The sequence below is a fragment of the Poromitra crassiceps genome, assembly GCF_964638095.1.
Source record: "Poromitra crassiceps genome assembly, chromosome: 18".
NCBI lineage: Eukaryota > Metazoa > Chordata > Actinopteri > Beryciformes > Melamphaidae > Poromitra > Poromitra crassiceps.
The window spans coordinates 13766199-13786645 of NC_139636.1; the positions used below are offsets into that span (position 1 = coordinate 13766199).

At 41.2% G+C, this 20447-nt stretch overlaps 2 protein-coding genes across 2 annotated transcripts; one reads left to right on the forward strand and one right to left on the reverse strand.

Annotated features, from left to right (window-relative positions):
* Window positions 1–1653: 1653 nt before the first annotated feature.
* LOC310792902 (uncharacterized protein) lies at window positions 1654–10464 on the reverse strand. Its single transcript, XM_083654672.1, has 12 exons — window positions 10357–10464; window positions 10183–10226; window positions 6800–6863; window positions 6123–6257; window positions 3822–3926; window positions 3653–3702; window positions 3354–3479; window positions 3202–3247; window positions 3024–3095; window positions 2708–2861; window positions 2516–2598; window positions 1654–2416 (listed from the first exon to the last, which is right to left on the reverse strand). The coding sequence occupies exons 1-12, from the start codon at window positions 10387–10389 to the stop codon at window positions 2264–2266; spliced, it is 1065 nt and encodes a 354-aa protein (XP_083510798.1). The 5' UTR covers window positions 10390–10464; the 3' UTR covers window positions 1654–2263.
* A 2494-nt stretch (window positions 10465–12958) lies between these two features.
* Window positions 12959–20218, forward strand: LOC310793209 (ADP-ribosylation factor 4-like). Its single transcript, XM_083654968.1, has 6 exons — window positions 12959–13141; window positions 13926–14006; window positions 14123–14232; window positions 15834–15905; window positions 18519–18644; window positions 18767–20218. Exons 1-6 carry the CDS (start codon window positions 13075–13077, stop codon window positions 18851–18853), a joined length of 543 nt encoding a protein of 180 aa, XP_083511094.1. The 5' UTR covers window positions 12959–13074; the 3' UTR covers window positions 18854–20218.
* Window positions 20219–20447: the final 229 nt, after the last annotated feature.

Here is a 20447-nt window from a genome sequence, read left to right on the forward strand (position 1 = left end):
AATAATAAATAACATTGTCACCGTGCAGCTGGTTAATACTTTAAATGGGTCATTCATGCTGACTTTTTGTATGGTGCCATCAAAATGCTTTCTTAAATTGGCCTTAACCTGGAAAGTAGGACATTAATCACACACACATCATCACCACCGCACACTTTTTAAATCTTTTAACTTACCTATGTACGTTTGCTGAGTATGCATGTCCCTTGTTCAGCACTGTTATTTCTCCCACATGCTATCTATGAATAGGTGCTCTATCTAGGACGCCTCAGGGTGGACTACTCAAAGGGGCTTGAATTGAGGTCAATTGGTGATGCATGTATGCATGCATCTATGTTTGAGAGAAAGAATTACTCAAGAATTTGGATCTTGAAGGGTATTATTCATTCATGCTGTCTGTCATCGTGTCTTGTTTTCATTATTCGTATCTCAATTCAAATTGAATTGAACACAGTGGGAGAAATACACTACAGAATAGAAAAAAACAGACACAACAGATCATGACATGTCTTTTATGACAGTGTCATTCCTGGCGATCAATACGATTGGTGCATTTGTTTGTTTGCCATCCTACGTTGTTATGTTGCTGTGTTCCTTTTATTATCCAAAAATACCCCAAGCAGGTGACTGTGTGGACCCGCCCTAAGCAAAGCAAATGTGCATAGTCAGAACGAAACGACTTTATATAAACTGAAGATAAGATTGCCTTACAGTAGATGCAGCCTGGGTGGGTCACGTGATCGCTTACATAAGAGCCAACCTACACCTGGCCCCGCTGTCACACCTGTCGTCAACCAATGGAATATAGAGCGTGCAATGCCAGCGTGCACGCCACTCAAACTACTGCTGCACCTACAGAGTTACACGTGCTTATACATTACAGATAGTATGACATAATAGTGTGTGTGTGTGTGTGTGTGTCCTATCAGTTATAACCTCACTCACTCGTATTTTTTTACGAGATGCTTTAAAATTGGCCTTCCCCAGACATGACATGACAGAGCAGACACAATGTTCTTTCTCATGCGTTTCACAGGTCAGCGTGTCTTGTCTTACTCTTTACGATTGAACTCGTAAGAGCAAAGAGTCCCGGCCTGACAGGTTTTCCCTCATTCTAGCCTTGAACAAATAACAAAAAAGTGCTGAAGGACAGGGGGATGCCCCAGAAGAACTTGAGCAGGTTATTGAACAGAATAAATATCTTAAAGTTTATATATAACAAAACATAAGAAAACAAAAGTAATCATAATACATTAAAAAATGAACTAAATGTAATTAGGACAATCTAATTCTTAGTGGTTACAGTACAGTATAATAGTTTGCCTATAACTACAAATAGACAAAGTGCATCTTTCCTCAGTTATGCTATGCTACTATATAGCCTACTTCATCATTAGTTTGCAGACTGTCTCATCTTCACTCCTCCAGCGAGAACATAGCGTTAGCATTCTTCCATGTTTAGATCGAATGTCAGCATTTATTCCCAGAGGTAGAGTTAGAGCGTGTGTGGGGGGAGTCGCTCTTCCAAGGGTCTTTTTTGTTGTTGTCCCAGAGCAAGTCTCTCGATGTGCTGAGGGATCAGGAGTAGAAGTCTTTGGGTATGTCTGAATACCCGAGGGTCCGACCCGGACCCGGCTGGGTCTCGGGGTCCATTCAAAAGAAGCGACTGCGGGTCCGGGTTGGGTCCGGTACCATTTGCCACGGGTCTCGGATCTTTGACATTGAAATGTTGGGTCCATTAGGACCCGAGTGGACCCGGCGAGTGGCTGTCACAGCTGTCAATCACCCCTTTTTATATTGTCAAATAACGAATAAAAAAAACTTAACAAAACAATGAGCACTTGAACCTACATCAGTGTAATAAGAACTACCTAAAATGACAGAAACCATCTTTGGGACAAATGTATGTGGCGTGTAGTTCAGTTTAGTTTGGCTCATATCCCATCCACTAACATGGAGGAGGTGAGCCTATGACCTATAGAGTGCACATTATAGATTATAGTCCCACTGTCATCTACCTACTGGACAAACTGTAGCCTACAACGGCACAACTTGGCAGGTCTTTCTGTTATTTTTATCTCCTTTTATTAGGCTACCATAGGCTACGTTGTATCCAACACGATAAACGTTTTAACGGGTCGGGTATATATATATTTTTTTAAATTGTCTGGTCCAATTGGGTCCGAGCACAAATTTCTCTGGTCCATTAGGGTTCAGGTCCATCATTTTGGATCCGTGAAGACCTCCAGTCACGAGTCAATAATCAAGACGTGCTCCTCAGCGATTCTTCGAAGTAGGCTTGCTGTTCGTGTGCTATCAACGGCGTGTTTTCCCCCAGAACCGCCTCCGTGAAGTTGGGACGAATCCAGGCGTAAACCATGCTGTTCAGGAAGCCTTGCAGAGACACAGTGACTACCTGAAACACACAAGAGCAATGCTATAGCTCGCAACTCAATCATCAAGTTCCAATTAGAATTAGCTATTCTCATTTGAAATCAGGTCTTCTGAAGCATACCTGTAGGATATAAAGGCCAAACAGACTGTGCTGTTGAACTGTGGTCCATGCAGTGAGGGTAGCTAGGATGACCAGGACAAGAGCTACAGAGAGGAAGGAATACAGGAGATCAATCTGATGTTGATGTTAAAGTAGATGAAACTGAATTACATTAGCACATAAGTCTGTCCGTGTGTGTGTGTGTGTGTGTACCTGGTGCCCAACAGATGAAGATGACCATCACCATATTACGTGCTGTAGATAACACTCTTTTGAGCCTTCTTCTTGAACGTGCGTCTCCTTCTGGAGCAAACAGTCCCTCCTGCTCCTGCCTTTCATACCACCTGCCAACTTTATAGTAAATGACCTGCAAGGGGAACCACAGGAACATCTCAGTCAATAAAACAATAAAACAACATCAACCTTAGCTGAAATGGCAATACAGTAATTCTGCTATAGCTGTATTTACATAGATCATTATTAAGCAAAGTACTAAGACAAAACAGTCAATCAAAAACAGGCAACTTACCGAGCAAGACAACAGCACCGGTATCACAACGATGAAGAGAAAAACTCGTATGAAGGTGTCATGGACTATCTCCTGCATGAGGAGGGGGAAAAAATAGTTGTACATTTACATCGTACAACTGTTTCCCATTTCTTGCATTCATCATGAGTTGAAGCTGCCTTGCGTTTCTAATACTCACAGCATCCGAGCAGGGATCACTCCAGATGTGCAGGAACAGAATACAGCTGGGAAAATACAATGGAAAAAGTCAGGAACACGTTAATAACATTTAAAAATGTGACTGCTTATGAATATAAGAATTCCAAGATGGTGTGAGGGTTGCATGTTCACCTGGTGCAATATTTGCTATTGTCAACGACATTCCCATTTACTGATGCGCCACTGGGTGGAAACAGCACAGCTGCTTTCATGTAGGGAGTGAGCACATACGCTAAGTACATTGCAATGGGTATCAACCTGTGATATTAGACAGAGAGAGAGACAGACAGAGAGAGAGAGAGAGAGAGACAGACCGATACAGACAGACAGACAGATTAAAATTGTGCACCCAGGATGGCATACACAGGACTGGAAATAATAGTTAAATGGATGAATGACCATGTTTAAAGAGAGTTGGTTAACACTCTTACCACACAATGGCATATATAGGTACATCTACTATTCTCCTTCTACACTGGCTCTGTAAAGCACGACAGAGGGGAAAAGTGAGTGGAAAATAGTTAGTGAATCAGGTATGGCAGTTTCTGCACACATCATACTGTAAGAACTAATGGTGACAAGATGGATGTGGGTCCTCACCTGTTCCACCTCATCCTCTCCTGGTGTCGCTCTCCATCCTTGATTAGCATTCTTGGATTTCCATGCATAAACCACCACCAGTAGAAATGAAATGAAATAAAATGTCTGGAATAGAAAAAGCACACACACACACACACACACACACACACACGCACACACACACACACACACACACACACACACACACACACACACACACACACACACACACACACACACACACACACACACACACACACACACAGCAGTCAGCATACAGTAACTTTGATTAGAGTGCTCAAACTCCCTGTCTGCTCTACAAAAAAAGTTGCTTTATGGCTAGATGTGGAAGGAGCAGTGATCTCAAATTGCTAGGCTAGCACAAATGGCTGGGAAGATCATGGGGATGTCCACCCCCCCCCCCCCCCCCCCCCAATCACCCCCCACCTATTTTTGAGCAATCAGTGATAAGACAAGCTCGGAATATCTTATCCGACCCCTCGCATGTACTGAACCCAGAGTACGAACTACTGCAATCTGGCAGGAGATATAGGATCCCGCGGTGCAAATATAATAGATATAAACACTCTGTATATGTTCCTCTGTCAATCAAAATGATTAATGACAACTAGAAATGACTAGAGGCACTTTATCACGGGGGTATGTGCAATGATGTATTATGCAATGTTTTTGGTTTTGGTGTTTTCTGTCAAATGTTTCTATGTATGCAGCTGTGGCCCTGTCTCCAAGACAAATTTCTCCCAAGGGAGACAAATAAAGAAAACCTTGACCTTGACCTTGACCCACAGATTTTCTCATCCATACCATAAATATGAGGAACAATGTTTAGCTAAAATTTCAAGTGTACATTTTGAAATGTATAACTTGTGGTATTGGCGCTCTTAGCATGGCTATGGGCTAATATCACCTTACATATCTTTCATATCATGTTGTGTGATTTTGTTATCCTGGGTTCCAAAAACAGGAAATTCTTATTTTCAGAGTTGGGGTTATTTAAATTGAAACAGCATATTGTCTACTACTAATGACAGGATTTCCACTGTTATTTCTGCTTATATTAAATATTTAAATGTGGAAAGTTTCCCCCATATCTGCATTTCGAAAGACATCCACTACCTGAACTGACTGAAATTGAGTAACTCCAACTTTTTTCTACATCACATTCTTTTCTCTGTTTGCTTTATTTGTAGTGCTGTATTGTACACCGATAAGAATATCTGCACTCCCATGAACTCCTGTATATAACACGAATCCACAAAATCTGAGATTTGAATCACACTAGATGTGCAGTAACATTTTAATACTTTTATTTCCTAACATTTGAAAACTGTATATTTTAATGAATGCAGCGTCACCTCTGAATGAACAACACAGTGGCTTTTGCATAACTGAAGCAGTGACGCAGCCAAACTGCCCCCAGCATTTCTTTATAGATGCAACATAAAACAATACAGGCTTCTGCTTTATTTTATTGCTAGAGTGACAGGGCACAGTGACTTAGGGAAAACACTGCAATGAGCATCTGTGATGTCATGTCATGTCATGTCATGTGATGTGATGTAATGTGATGTCATGTGATGTAATGTCATGTCATGTGATGTGATGTAATGTGATGTAATGTGATGGCATGTCATGTCATGTCATGTGGTGGGGTGTGATGTCATGTCATGTCATGTCATGTCATGACATGTCATGTGGTGTGGTGTGATGTCATGTCATGTCATGTCATGTCATGTGGTGTGGTGTGATGTCGTGTCATGTCATGTCATGTCATGTCATGACATGTCATGTGGTGTGGTGTGATGTCATGTCATGTCATGTCATGTCATGACATGTCATGTGGTGTGGTGTGATGTCATGTCATGTCATGTCATGTCATGTCATGGCATGTGATGTAATGTGATGTGATGTCATGTCATGTGGTGTGGTGTGATGTGATGTGATGTGTTGTGATGATATACTGACACAATAATATGACCCCCAATAATAATAATAATATGAACTACCTCAGCTGGCAAGTACCAAAAACTGCCAGTACCATAATAATAAACCAATCAACTTTATTTATAGAGATTTTCTTAAACAGGGTTTAGAAAGTGCTTTAGAGAGGAAATAGTAGTAAAACACGCAAGACAGGGGCCTTTCCCACCATGTCACCATCGTGTCTCTCCCCTGATCTGCAGCCGCCTTATTAATCTGACCACTAAAGCAAATAAAACTTGAGAGCTCAGTTGACTGCCTGCTCCACTTGAAAAGATCTTAAGAAATGAGTCCATCAGAGACTGACTGTCTGTGACTCACCAGTGACAGTGGCAGAAACTGCTGGCAGATGGTCACACTGCTGCTGAAGTTGCTGAATTTGTTCATCGTGCTGGTGAACATCAGGATCAGAGCAGCCAGGAGGTCTGCGAGGGCCAGCTGCATCAGGGGCTGCACCTGCACACACACGCACGCACGCACGCACACACACACACACACACACACACACACACACACACACACGCACGATGTACGTGCGCACGCAAACACACACAGACAGAGCAGAGGCATCCCAGTTTACATGCATGTGCGTGCATGTGTTTTCTAAATGCTGCTCTTTTATTGGGAACATAATGTGAAATATTCCCCATATAAGAAGTGAATGTTGAAAACATGACTTCAGCTATGCTGCTCTCTATTGACTTGAAGCGGCACACACAAATCAACAAAAGGACATTTCTTATGAGTCATTTTCATTTGTTTGTGTAAATGGTGTATTCATCTCTGCTGTGGGTTACTGGCTTCTGGTTTTGTTTGTGTGTTTCTTGTATAATGTGATGTATTTTAATTTTCTCCAGCAGATCAAAACAAAGACAATTACAAATGATTAAATATACTGTATATTATCCATTGTTATCCATGCAAACACAAGCCCACATAGAAACAGCCACACGCACGCACACAAGCACGCACGCATGCACGCACACAACTTGACTCACCTGTTCTTTCAGATGCCTCCATTTGACTATGGAAACCACCAGGACAGAGAAACTTCCGACAAAACTGCAGAAACACAACAGTTACCAAACAATATTAGAAGAGCTTGTGCAAAACAACATCAGCATTGGGTTGTTTTCAGTCCTGAGCATGTGGACAGGAACGTGAAGGAAAGCCATAGATTGCAATGTACAGGTAAAGGTTATTTGGCACCAAATCAAACGCATGTCCAAGACAAGTAGGATTTATTGTCTCAAGATAAGATAAGAGGTTTCTGTCTGAAAGAAGGCACATGTGACACCAGTTGTATAAAAACATCTGTTGTAAAATAACGGATAGGCTCCATGATGTCATCTCTCCCCTTGGACAGTAATGTGTCTCTAACGAAACTGACTAGAGGCATACAGAAAAAATAATATAACCTTCTTCACCCCCTCGTTAGTACATGTGTTACACCACACTTTACTTCCCCCATTCTCTCCTTCACTTTCTGTTATGTTTTTACTTTCTCTATCTCAGATGAGAAGATAGAGAGAGAGAGAGGTTGACCAAATTAATTGGAGGGAGTTTTGCACTGAGGTTGTTCGCTACAACTATCCAGATGTTAATATCCTGATATTAATATCCTGATCCAAATGTTAATATCCTGATCCAAATGTTAATATCCTGATGTTAATATCCTGATATTAATATCCTGATCCAAATGTTAATATCCTGATGTTAATTAATATCCAAATGTTACAGTTTTTCACGATTGTTAACACACAAAAAGCTTCACAGTTGCTGCCATCATTAGAACCTTCAGGAAGGAGAACAGGTGAGATGTATTTGCCTTGTGTACTGTAATACTGCTATCAATAGAATACAGTGTGCTCACAGTATTTGTATTATGCAGGACTGAAAGAGAACCACACCGTGGAGGAAGAACGCACACTTTCACAGCCGAACAGGAGACTGAAATTGTAAAATGGTTCGTGAGAACAACGCTATCAAACTCCGACAAATACAAACTAGGATCCTGGCTGACCACTGTGATGCGGATGAGGCCCTCTGGCCATACAGGAACCGGAGGCGTGATGCCTAATTCATTTTTGTGAAGGGGGGGGGGGGGGGGGTTGGTTGAGCAGGCCGGTTTACAGTACTGTACTGTTCTCTGTGTGTACCGAAATAAAACTTTTTTTGCTGTATATTTGTGTGCTGTTTTATGTTTGACTATGAAAAAAGTAGGCCTACACTGAGACATTTTACAAAAGGAGAAATGGCTCATTCTCCACAGTCATTGTCATTCATGGTGTGTTCCATTTCTATGATTGTGTTTTCAATTTTGCACTTCAGTGTGCTGTAAATAGATAGATAGATAGATAGATAGATAGATAGATAGATAGATAGATAGATAGATAGATAGATAGATAGATAGATAGATAGATAGATAGATAGATAGATAGATAACTTTATTCATCCCCGTAGGGAAATTCTGGCGTTACAGCAGCAGTAGCATCAATGACAGCAACAACTAATTAAACAATAAAAAGTTACACAACTTCCCGTAGGTAAGGTGCAGAGCAAAAACAGCAGTATCAACATATTGCTAGAAAGAAGCAAGAAACAATACAATACGTAAATATGCAAACTACAATATATACAACTTTACTTCCACCGCCGTTACATCTTTCGTTTCCCGGAAACTGTAAGTATATTAAATAATACTATTATTTCTATGACTAAAGCTGTACACTGTTTGATTATTAGTGGCCGGGCCAGCGAAGCGGCAGGGCCACTTATTGTATTTGCCTGTATTCTTCTTCTCCCGGGAAATTCGACTTCCCATGCATGAAAACTAACCAAACTTTGCACAAAGGTCCAGTCCCATGTCAAACGTCTTTCACGCAAATTTGGGGCCAATAGTCCTAATGGTGGCACTACAGCGACCATCTAAAAGTTTCAAACTTTGAAAATTCATAAGAAATCAGGCATACGTGCTACGGCTTTGCAACTTTCACCGAAATGTGGGCCCAAATGAGGAGAAACTTTTGTACAATGCAACCTATGGCCAATTATGAAGTCTAAAGACCGCAAAACTGCAAAAGCTGTAAAACTAATTAAACCCTACTCCTCCCACATTTTTTCTTCAAACGACACCAAACTTCAGCATCTGCATCGTTAGACTGTGACCTACACAAAAGATGAAACAGATTTTCGATTGGTCAAAAATTGAGCCCACAGTGCATCAAAATGTTGATGCACTGCCTAAAGAGCATCTTAATTACCCTAATTACCTAGGGCAATTAGGTTGTATTTGTGATGTCATCAGTCACTCAAGCAATTGTGATGCCATCAATGATGTCACTCGAGCAATTGTGATGTCATAAATCCTTCCTGGCTCACCCCTATATAAGTGGAAGCAGTGTGTTTTTACACGCAAGCATCCAGTCCCATAAAACACCACCAGCAAGCATCCAGTCTGCAATAATTTATATTATAATTGCAATGACTATGCCGTACCCTGTATGGCGTATTATATTACATGGTAATATAGCTATGACTATGCATTGTGAGTGTGCAAAGTGCAACATGGGCATGAGTGTGCACTGTGCACATGTGCAGTATGGATTCAACATTCAGGAGGGTCCTTATAGGAGGGTGGGAGGGGAGGGAGGGGAGGTGGGGGGAGAGAGGGAGGCGTAGGGAGAGGAGGGCCCTCCTCTCTCGGCATGTCCAGGAGTTATTGTATATTGTTATTGCGGTGGTAATGTGCAGCAAATGCTTAGTTGTGTGTACTCAATGAATGGTATGTGTGTGTCATTTGAAAATATGGCTGTAAACCAAATGAAAACACGAGTTCCATTTTGTGAACAGTTAAGAGATTTGATGGCAAAGAGTCATCTTGCAAAGGGAGTGTCAGGTTTAACATTTTGTGTGTGAGGTTTTCAGTTTTGTGTGTGCAGTTTTGAGAAAGCCGTTACTGTTTTGAGAAACGTGTGTTAACAATCGTGAAAAACTGTAATATCCTGAGGTTAATATCCAGATGTTAATATCCTGATGTTGATTTCCAGATGTTAATACCCTGATGCAGGAGATCTGCATGAACACTACGAGCATGACAGGCAGAAAACTTCAGCCTGTGTTAACACTGCTGCTGTGGTTGTATGCAGAATTTCTTGTCACATGTTGCTCTAACTGGTTCCACACTCTCAGCAATAAGACAATTGCTGTTAAATTATTAGCCCTATGACTACACATGAAAACCTGTTTATTTAACCATAAACATATTTAGAAAAGAGATTTGTATAGATTTGTATAACCAACAGTGTGGCGTGAACAGATATCCTAACCTGAATAATGGATCATGTTTAATAAGACTGAAAGTATGAGGAAACATAATTACCTGGGAGTGAGACACGCTAAGTACACAGTAGAGAGAATGTCAATCTGAAAAACAAAATTCAAAAATGATTTAGATGTATTATTTCACTCTTAATGTTGTTATGGCTCTGTTGATGCATTAAAATAAACCTCTATTAATTTAAAATAAACATAAAATATAAAGTCGAGTGCCTACCTCATAATTACTCAGTGTGCCATTGAACTCCATGGTAGATACCCAGTAATCCTTGGCAGCCTACTCTAAAGTCTCTCTCTATTTCTGTGCAGCCAAACAACCTGTATCCATCATAGACTTTGTGAAAATGCATCCTCTTAACAAAACACGCCCTTTTCAAAAGTCTGTACCTTGGACTTGAGACGTCACGTGCCGTCTTCTAGCCTAGGTAAACTATTTTCATGCCACCTGCTCTGTGTGTGTGTGTGTGTGTGTGTGTGTGTGTGTGTGTGTGTGTGTGTGTGTGTGTGTGTGTGTGTGTGTGTGTGTGTGTGTGTGTGTGTGTGTGTGTGTGTGGGTGCGGGTGCGTGCACGTGCGTGCGTGTGTGTGTGTGTGTGTGCGTGTTGATTTACTTAATAGTCCAGTCAATCTGTGGTTTGACACAGAACAAATTGTGAATAGTAATCATTCAAGGTTTTATGTTACTAAAAGTATAACATAATTATTGGCTCAATGTAAATTCAGGGGTTAAAGTCTGGGGACTGTCTCTATATATTTCTATATATATATATATATATATACCGTAATTTCCGCACTATAAGCCGCACCGGAGTATAAACCGCAGCAGCAAAATTGCCTGTTTGTTACATATATAAGCAGCACCGGACTATAAGCCGCAGGTGTTTTAATGTTTTTTTTTTTTTTTTTTTTTTTTTTTTTTTTTTATTGTTTTAATGTTTAATTACCATAAGGGTTCATGCACAGAGGGGATTGTCGGGAAAGAGATGGCTGTTTGAGGAAGCTCCCATTTATTAACATTTCAACAAAACAACATAACACAACACCACCTGTGTTTTTTTTTACAGTGCACACAGTGTCCGCGGTGTGGTGAAAAGAGGGCAAGAGAGGAAATTAAAACAGAAGTGGATTTATAGTTAGAAAGAGTGCTAAAAAAGAGAGATTTTTTTTTTTTTTTTTTTTTTTTTGGAAAAAATCCATAGATAAGCCGCACCGTTATATAAGCCGCAGGGCCAAAAAACGGGGAAAAAGCCGCGGCTTATAGTCCGAAATTTACGGTATATATATATCTATACAACAACTATACATTTTCAGTAATCTATCTAAATAAGACAGTGATATGTTGGAGGGACAGATCGTAGGAACATTTTATACCCAGTTTGGATGCGGATACATACACCCATAGGAGCACTATGGCACAAACTAAACTGGAAAATGTGTCAAAAAAGGGTTTTGGGGAAGTGTAGTAGTACTCCAAATACAGGTAGGCTAATAAAATGCTTTTTCAAGGGATACTCTAGCCGCTGGACTAGAGTATCCCTTGAAAAAGCATTTTATTGAGAAAATTGACCTAAAAAACATACGAAAAGACACCATATATGTTGGATAGGTGTACATAGACTCTCCAATATTAACAACACCATTTTATGCAGACCACATCACTCTAGACCACAACATGGAACTAAACATGGAAACTTTACCATTGACCTTGGAAAAAAGTATGTTACAATAAATCCATAAAGTTATACTTTTAATGTATGATGTAGGCAGCAATAAAAACTATGAAACATTACTATTGCATATTACTTCTGGATTGGGCCCTTCTTAGAGAGATTGACTGGAAGTGATTGGGGACCGCTTGTGGAATTGGGGACAAAAGCAGTGTCGCCAGTTGGTAAAAAGCTGGCTTTGGGACAGTGGTGTGTGTGTGTGTGTGTGTGTGTGTGTGTGTGTGTGTGTGTGTGTGTGTGTGTGTGTGTGTGTGTGTGTGTGTGTGTGTGTGTGTGTGTGTGTGTGTGTGTGTGTGTGTGCGCGCGTGCGTGCGCGTACGTGTGTGCGTGCGTGTCGGCGCGTGTGTGGGTGTCTAGACGCGTTGGGTGACACGTGATCATTACGGTTTGGAGATATCATCAGCAAGAATTTGAACTGGTAATCCCCAGGGGCAACACGGTTATTCCTTGTTTTACCAGCCTATAAAAACCTGATATGGGAGTTGGAATTTCTTATGTACAATTTGCATTTGATCCCTTCTCTTGGTTATTCCAGCCTGGATTCCTACCAAAATTCCAAAATAACACGAACACACCCACAGTATCACAGCATGTTTGCCCTGCTGATGATTTGTTCCATTCAGTAGGCTAGTATAGGGCCTAGCCTAGCCTACGGCATTGATTGAGTCGAAAGTTGTCAAATTTCTTAAATAATGTAGGCTACAGCTAATTAATTAACAATAATATGCACTTATCCTACTTTGTTACTACTGAGGCGAGCACTCAATCCACAGCAGTATTATAGATGTATGTCACTGCATTTCACATTGCTAAACCTCTGTGTTACAGTGTCTCCTAGTGGCAGGAATTGGAACCACATACTTGTTCCATGTAGCGTAGTGAAAATAGTCTGTTGAAGTACAAAATACTAAATGTAAATCTTGTCGGCCTAGTTATAAGATATACGGTCAGTGGCATGAAATTATTATTAACGCTCTAATAAACAAGCGCAGGAAATATCCCCAAACTCGCGTTTTAAAGGGTCTTCACCGTTGTTGTTGATAAAGTTGATTCAAACTGATGACGTCGTGGGTTCCACGTTGGCCCGGACGTGGCAGAAGTCGAGTGTCCTGAAGTCAAAATAACCGCATCAGTGTAACATTAATTCACAGTCACACTGTTTGCTTGGCTCATATCAGTCAAGTTTACATCAGAAGTCCACCGCCAATTATGGGGCTTACCATCTCGTCTCTCTTCGGCCGCCTTTTTGGCAAGAAACAAATGAGGATCTTAATGGGTGAGTTAAGGCTAGAATCGGCTAACGTTATTTAGCAGGCTAGGTATGTAGCTTTAGCTTTGGCTAAGTTTAGCCTGCTGTCGAATGCCAGCAAACGTCGCAAACTTCGACTCAAACTTTAAAATATGGGCAATAGCGGTACGAAAACACAATACGAAGCAAATTACTTATCGTCTGCCAAAACAGGTGTTGTTGGAAACTGCTCAAGCTAACATTAGCTAGCAAGCAAGAAGAATTGGGGTGGCTATTCAAGGAAGTTTATCAACCAAGTTGCCCAACGTTAACTTAAAACGGCACTTGGTAACTTGTTACAATAACGTTACAGTGTACAGACAAAGTTGGGCAATGACATTGAGATTGTTCATTTTCTAATTAAAAAAAAGTAACGTTAACGTTATTGCTAATTCATTTAAACTAACGACAGCTGGGATGGTATTACCATAACGTTAACGTTATAGCCATGATCTGTTGACGTTGTTGAAGTTGAATTTCACTAAGGTTTCCGTACTTTGTGTTTTTAACCAAATATTAACGGAGTGTTTGTTGACTTGACTTATTGTGTGACGTTGGCTCAGTAGTTTCCTGCCACCTGTCCGTTGTTGCGTGTCCTCCTCTCTGCTATCTTGGTTTGATGATTAGCTAGACATAGGCGTGTCTGAGATAATTAACTGTGGCTAAATGCCTATTTTGCACTGAAAGCATGCCATATATATAGCTGTAACTCTTGTCTCCTTCCTCGAGTAAATGTAAATATTAATTTTTATAACACTTCAATTCCATATAGTTGGACTGGATGCTGCAGGGAAAACTACTATCTTGTACAAACTGAAGCTGGGAGAAATTGTAACCACCATCCCTACCATTGGTAAGAGATTCACATGTTACTTATTTAATTGTGTCATTCTTTCACCTGTGGCTTACATGTTGACCCACGGGATGTAGTGCGATGTTAATACATCTCCCCCTCTTTCCCCTGTCAAGGTTTCAACGTGGAGACAGTAGAGTATAAAAACATCTGTTTCACTGTATGGGATGTTGGTGGCCAGGACAAGATCAGACCCCTCTGGAGACACTACTTCCAAAACACACAGGTATGATGACTGATGAGATGACCCCAATGAGGGGTAGGTCTTTTGTTTGACAAGTTACAGCCTAATTTTCATTCACATCAGCCATCAGCAGTATCGGGAACGGTGCAGTTGTACCTCCCAAATATTATTCTACGGATTGTCAAGTGAATCCTGATACTTGGATGACATAAGCTTTGGTACCTTACAGTACATCAGGCTGGTGAAGCAACCTACCAGTTGCATCCAGTTAAATGTTGTTTGACAGACAGACTATAGACATTATTCTGCTCTCAGAATTAAAATGTTTAACTGTCACCTGTAGGGAAAAGAAAATCAGTAAGTAATGAAGTTAAATATCAGTAAACACTTGTATTTGCAATTGTATTACCATTCACAGCAGATTTCCCCTCAACATTCTTTTCCATGTCTTTTCACTTTAGTACTTTGTGTCATTCAAAATCTTTGCAATACGTTTGTCAAGGGTTTTCTTTTGAAAGTTTGGAAGCCCTATTTCACTTTACACTGGTAGGTGAAATTGATGTGAAAATGCTAAAGTACTGTTTGTGAAAAATAACTTTCTGATTTTATTCAAGAAGCTTTATCCTCTAGGCTATTTTATAGCCTATTTATATGATATACACTGTAGGGCTGGGCGATAATTCAATACTATAGTTTATCGTCTTTCAGTGGAATCATATTCATATTGTGATGATATGGTGATTTTGGGATATCGTAACACACAATTCTGCTGTCTAAATTGATGATAACGAGCAAATCTTACTCACTTTACTTACTTTACTTGATAAGATTAAGGTCCTTACACATCAAGAGCGATGCGAATATACGTCACGAAATTGCGATGCGAGTTTTGACCCACCTGTCAATCACAGCCACAGATGTGTACACGTCGGAAGCGAATTTCTGAAAAATCGACCGTGGTTCGAAAAAATAAACACCGCAATAACGCTCCGCGAAACTTCGCCGTTGGTATGCACGGTTGCATTGACTGATATAGGTTCGGAAAATATAAATAATTCAAATATAATATTATTGATGTGCGAATTAATCGCACGAAAAAAACGCTCCCGATGTGTAAGGACCAAGTATGAAACATTTTTAAAGGAATATTATTTGAATATTTCTATTTTGTTTGACATCCAGTTTAACTGGGTTTAACGAGATTTTGCATACGTGAGCCAGAAAAAAATCTTTGATATTAATTTCAACCATATCGCACAGCCTTAATACACTGGTAAATGTATAATTTGATCAAATGAATAAGCTGTTTCTGTACTTGTTTTTTAAGGCATTAATTAATGGCTGTAAATTAAGTAGTGCGTAGATCAGTACTCAGATGGGCCAAACTACTTAAGTACAAGGTTATCATGTTGGTTCTGAAAATATGGAAAGGAAAAAGAACAGTCAGAATTGAAATCTCTAGTCTCATTTTTCAATGTGTTAGATCAAGTCCAAAAATGTGTCAATTTCTCAACATCAGTCTATATCATCTTTATGACAAAAAATGTTTGTACCTGAACCTGTACTTAATTGCCTTATCCATTTGCTTATTAAAGTGAAGGCTAAGGGTGTTCATCCATTTTGACCCTGCTCTTTCCATCCAGGGCCTCATCTTTGTAGTAGACAGCAACGATAGAGAAAGAGTGGCTGAGTCTGCAGAAGAGCTCGCTAAGATGGTAGGTATTTACCATATTATGTTCAAAAGGGACATTTGTTCAATTATGGTGTACAGTTATCAAGTGCAGAATCATACATTTACATCATTGTTGAGATCTGTATATAGTAGCTATTTATGTGGATTGTGTGACACTTGGGGCAAGTAGGCATAGTCAGATGACTGCTTTTGACAGAGGAAACATACACAAAACAAGGGACGGCATGAATTAAAATGTTGTTGGTACAATAAACCTAAACACATCAGCTATAGTGAACATAGATAGACTGGAAAGAAATATTGGAATATATGTGAATAACAGACACTGCAGATGCAAACTTCCATCTTTATCTTGGGACAAATCCAAATAAGTAGGCTAAAGACAACCTGCGGTTTCTGTTCAAGTAAAAATATCTCCCTGAATAATGTCTCCCCTTCAGTCATAGGCTGAAAGCAATAGTTCATTCCGGTGCGGTGGTGTTTGTATAGGATCTGTTCATGCACGCATCGCTTGGTCAAGCAACGAAAACATCACTGACCACGACTGCGCGTTGCAGCTTTTGACTTTGTCTGAACAGGCGGGAAACGCAAGCGCAAATCCCCGTAATCCTTTCCACCCGAATTTCGCTCTGCTGCTTGATTATTACTGACACACCCACTGCGCCCCTCCCCCCACATCATGACTATTACTGACACACCCACTGCGCCCCTCCCCCCACATCATGATTATTACTGACACACCCACTGCGCCCCTCCCCCCACATCATGATTATTACTGACACACCCACTGCGCCCCTCCCCCCACATCATGATTATTACTGACACACCCACTGCGCCCCTCCCCCCCACATCATGATTATTACTGACACACCCACTGCGCCCCCCCCCCATATCATGATTATTACTGACACACCCACTGCACCCCTCCCCCCACATCATGATTATTACTGACACACCCACTGCGCCCCTCCCCCCCACATCATGATTATTACTGACACACCCACTGCGCCCCTCCCCCCCACATCATGATTATTACTGACACACCCACTGCGCCCCTCCCCCCCACATCATGATTATTACTGACACACCCACTGCGCCCCTCCCCCCCACATCATGATTATTACTGACACACCCACTGCGCCCCTCCCCCCATATCATGATTATTACTGACACACCCACTGCACCCCTCCCCCCACATCATGATTATTACTGACACACCCACTGCGCCCCTCCCCCCCACATCATGATTATTACTGACACACCCACTGCGCCCCTCCCCCCACATCATGATTATTACTGACACACCCACTGCGCCCCTCCCCCCACATCATGATTATTACTGACACACCCACTGCGCCCCTCCCCCCCACATCATGATTATTACTGACACACCCACTGCGCCCCTCCCCCCCACATCATGATTATTACTGACACACCCACTGCGCCCCTTCCCCCCACATCATGATTATTACTGACACACCCACTGCGCCCCTCCCCCCACATCATGATTATTACTGACACACCCACTGCGCCCCTCCCCCCACATCATGATTATTACTGACACACCCACTGCGCCCCTCCCCCCACATCATGCTGATTTATGATAGGGCGCTCGACAGAAAATAAAGAGCCGTGTGACGTTTGTAATTTATACTTCGGCGAAAGGGTTTGAGTCGTCTCTGATGAAAATACTACAGTCTCTCTCTACTCTCCCTCCCTCTCTTTCTCTCACACACACACACACACTTATTTATTTTTTTATATACAGTATGAGGCTGAGAGAAATGGATAACGTTGGGTTCATTTGACTGTTTAGACACAAGCCAAATAACATTAAACTTCCATGATAAAGAATAATCTTCTCGACCACCAGTGGTTATTGTTTAGCCTACTACTATAACATGTTTGTCTGACCAATAAAGATAGTAAGGATAGTAAAATGATCCTACCTGTCCTGTAGATTTTTCCACTGACGTTTGCAGTCCAACCTACTTTTCCCATCTGCATTTCTTCTTTCATTGAAGAATCATATAGGTGGCGATACTGTCTAACTTGCTCTGCCAGTTTTTCATCTATTCTCTCCATATTTGCTTTGAGCTGAGCTAAACTAGTTAAACTGATTAAAGAAGGATGAAAAAGTTACAGACCAAAATGTCAATAAAGATGTTTGTTCAGTTCAGTGAAAACCACAATCTCCATGGCAGCGTTAGTGTGATGCAATGTGACTGTCACATTGCATGACAAAGTATGAATATCTCCAGGTGCGTGACAGAAAGGAAAGTGTTCAGAGACACGTTTTTCTGTTGAAAATACGTCATTTCTGTCGAGCGAGACTTACCATTATGAGCTGCACATGGGACATCTGACTAATTTTGTATTTGACCACTCACATTTTTGCACTACATAGTCTCATTGCAGTCATGTACAATATGTGTTCACTGAAAGTCTTTGTTAAATGTAATAATCATACAATTTTGTGAAATTTTCTAGATTTAGAGACTCGTGAGGAACAACTGTAATGTAGTTTTATTGTTGTCAGCCCAATCCTAAGTCTTTGTGGTCAAAAATCAGGCTGCTCTCCAGTGTCCGTTAGCCCTTTTGTTGACATTTTCATCTTTGTTTTGTGTGACTCCAGCTGCAGGAGGACGAGTTGAGAGACGCCATTTTGCTGGTGTTTGCTAACAAACAGGACCTTCCCAATGCCTTATCAGTGAGCGAGCTGACAGACAAACTGGGCTTACAGACGCTCCGCAGCAGAACTGTAAGTCACATCAACGAAGACGTGCTGTACTCTCTCTCCGTCTGCAGGGAGATTCAAGCCACGCATAGAGCTGCTGCCTGTGTATTTGTTTGTTAACCCCATATGACCTCTGACCCCCACAGTGGCACGTTCAGTCAACCTGCGCCACCCAGGGCACAGGGCTGTATGAAGGACTTGACTGGCTATCCACTGAGCTGTCCAAGCACTAGTGACGGACTGGCCGGACAGATGAGGAGAATAGAGAGAGAAACTCCACAAGAACAGGAGAGAAGACAAGACAAGACCATTCAATCAAGAAACTGTTGGTCTTCACGCTCCTGTGCTCACGAAAAGGACAAGGCTGGTGGACAATGCAATCATTGGAACATCTTAATATCCTTCTCTTGTATTTTTCTTTTTCTTTTACTCTTATTGTTATTATTATTATTATTATTATCCCTTCACATTAGTCTATTTTTTCTCCTTTTGTTCCCAACCTCTTACATGACAACGAGCTGTAATTACGCTTTCAGTTGCATGACGAGCAAACGGGCTGAAATGTTAGGGAAACAGTGAAGAGAATCATGGGAGTTGTATTCCTCTTGACACCTCGGCTCCCGTCTTGGCAGGAATAGCAGACGTTTTCCCCCCATAACCACTTCTATAATGTTGGACTTAACGATATTCATGGTCACGGTTTAGGATGAGGGACGTGATGATCAAACCCTAGAGCTTTGGTTAAGGACAACTTGTAGGCTACCTCAAGCTGTTCAGCTCCTTTACCCCTTCGTGGATATTGGACTCCCTCACAGACCTGACCCTTTGCTCCTCAGCCTGGAGAACGAGATGGAGAAGGATTGCAGTGATTTCACAGATAGGTTGTTGTGGTCGTGTGTGTGGAACCACGTGGGCCTCTCAGTAAAATGGACCCAAAAAGGAACTGTGCCTTCCGGTCCCTCTTGACACAAATCAGTGTAATCCTTTCATATCTCGTTCTTAGGTCTTTCTCCCCCCCCTAAGATGCTTTAGTAATACCGTTTTTCTTTTTCTTTTGAAAAACAAAAGTTTTGCGATATGAAGACATTTCCTTCTGTGCTGCGAGGTATGCTGTGGTGTAGTGAAACCCACAGCTGAGTGTGGGTGTTAGATTGCGTCATTGTAACAGACTACACCCTCAACCAGGAAGTTATCCTCCTTGAATACTTGTAAATTGCTCCTCACCCTTCTTACTTCCTTTTTTTTTTAATAACCAACCATGATTTAAAGGATCTGATTGAAAACTCGCTTCTCAAGAAAGGAGGGAAGCGCCTTTTCAGTATTGGCACAGTGCCAATGTCAGTGGCATGTTGTTTTGTTTTTGTGTGTGTTTCTTGGCAACGCTTATTTGCCGAGTTTGTTCTCCGATGGCTGATGTTATATGCTTAATTAATCTAGCCCCTCCCTCTGCCCCACCCTGCCCTAAAACACAAACACACCAGCCCGCTAACTTAGCCGGGCGTACATTCCAACCTTTGCTTTCAGATGCTGCATGCAGCTGCCACTCTTAAAAATGATGCGCTAATAATGTTTTACAAAAAATGTCTAAATAAAGTCATTGTTTAAAAAAAAAAGACAGCGTGTACTCCATTTATTGTTGAAGACAAGCAAATTAGCTCGGCTTAAAGGCCCTGTATTATATCAGTTCAAATTCAAATCCTGCATAACTGGAAACACAACAATGTTTAATGAAGACATTTAATATAATTTAGTTTGAGTTGTTATTTGAGCATGTATTAAAATCCTTACAGCCAGGCCAATTTGCAGCATTTGAAATGGAAATCCTCT

Coding starts and splice junctions, on each gene's coding strand:
- LOC310792902 (XM_083654672.1), bottom strand. CDS start 10,389: ATGGAGTTCAATGGCACACTGAGTAATTATGAG. Junction 6,864..10,182: donor TTAGCGTGTCTCACTCCCAG/GTAATTATGTTT, acceptor GTGTTTCTGCAG/TTTTGTCGGAAGTTTCTCTG. Junction 3,703..3,821: donor GAGAGGATGAGGTGGAACAG/GTGAGGACCCAC, acceptor CGTGCTTTACAG/AGCCAGTGTAGAAGGAGAAT.
- LOC310793209 (XM_083654968.1), top strand. CDS start 13,075: ATGGGGCTTACCATCTCGTCTCTCTTCGGCCGCCTTTTTGGCAAGAAA. Junction 14,007..14,122: donor AACCACCATCCCTACCATTG/GTAAGAGATTCA, acceptor TCCCCTGTCAAG/GTTTCAACGTGGAGACAGTA. Junction 18,645..18,766: donor AGACGCTCCGCAGCAGAACT/GTAAGTCACATC, acceptor TGACCCCCACAG/TGGCACGTTCAGTCAACCTG.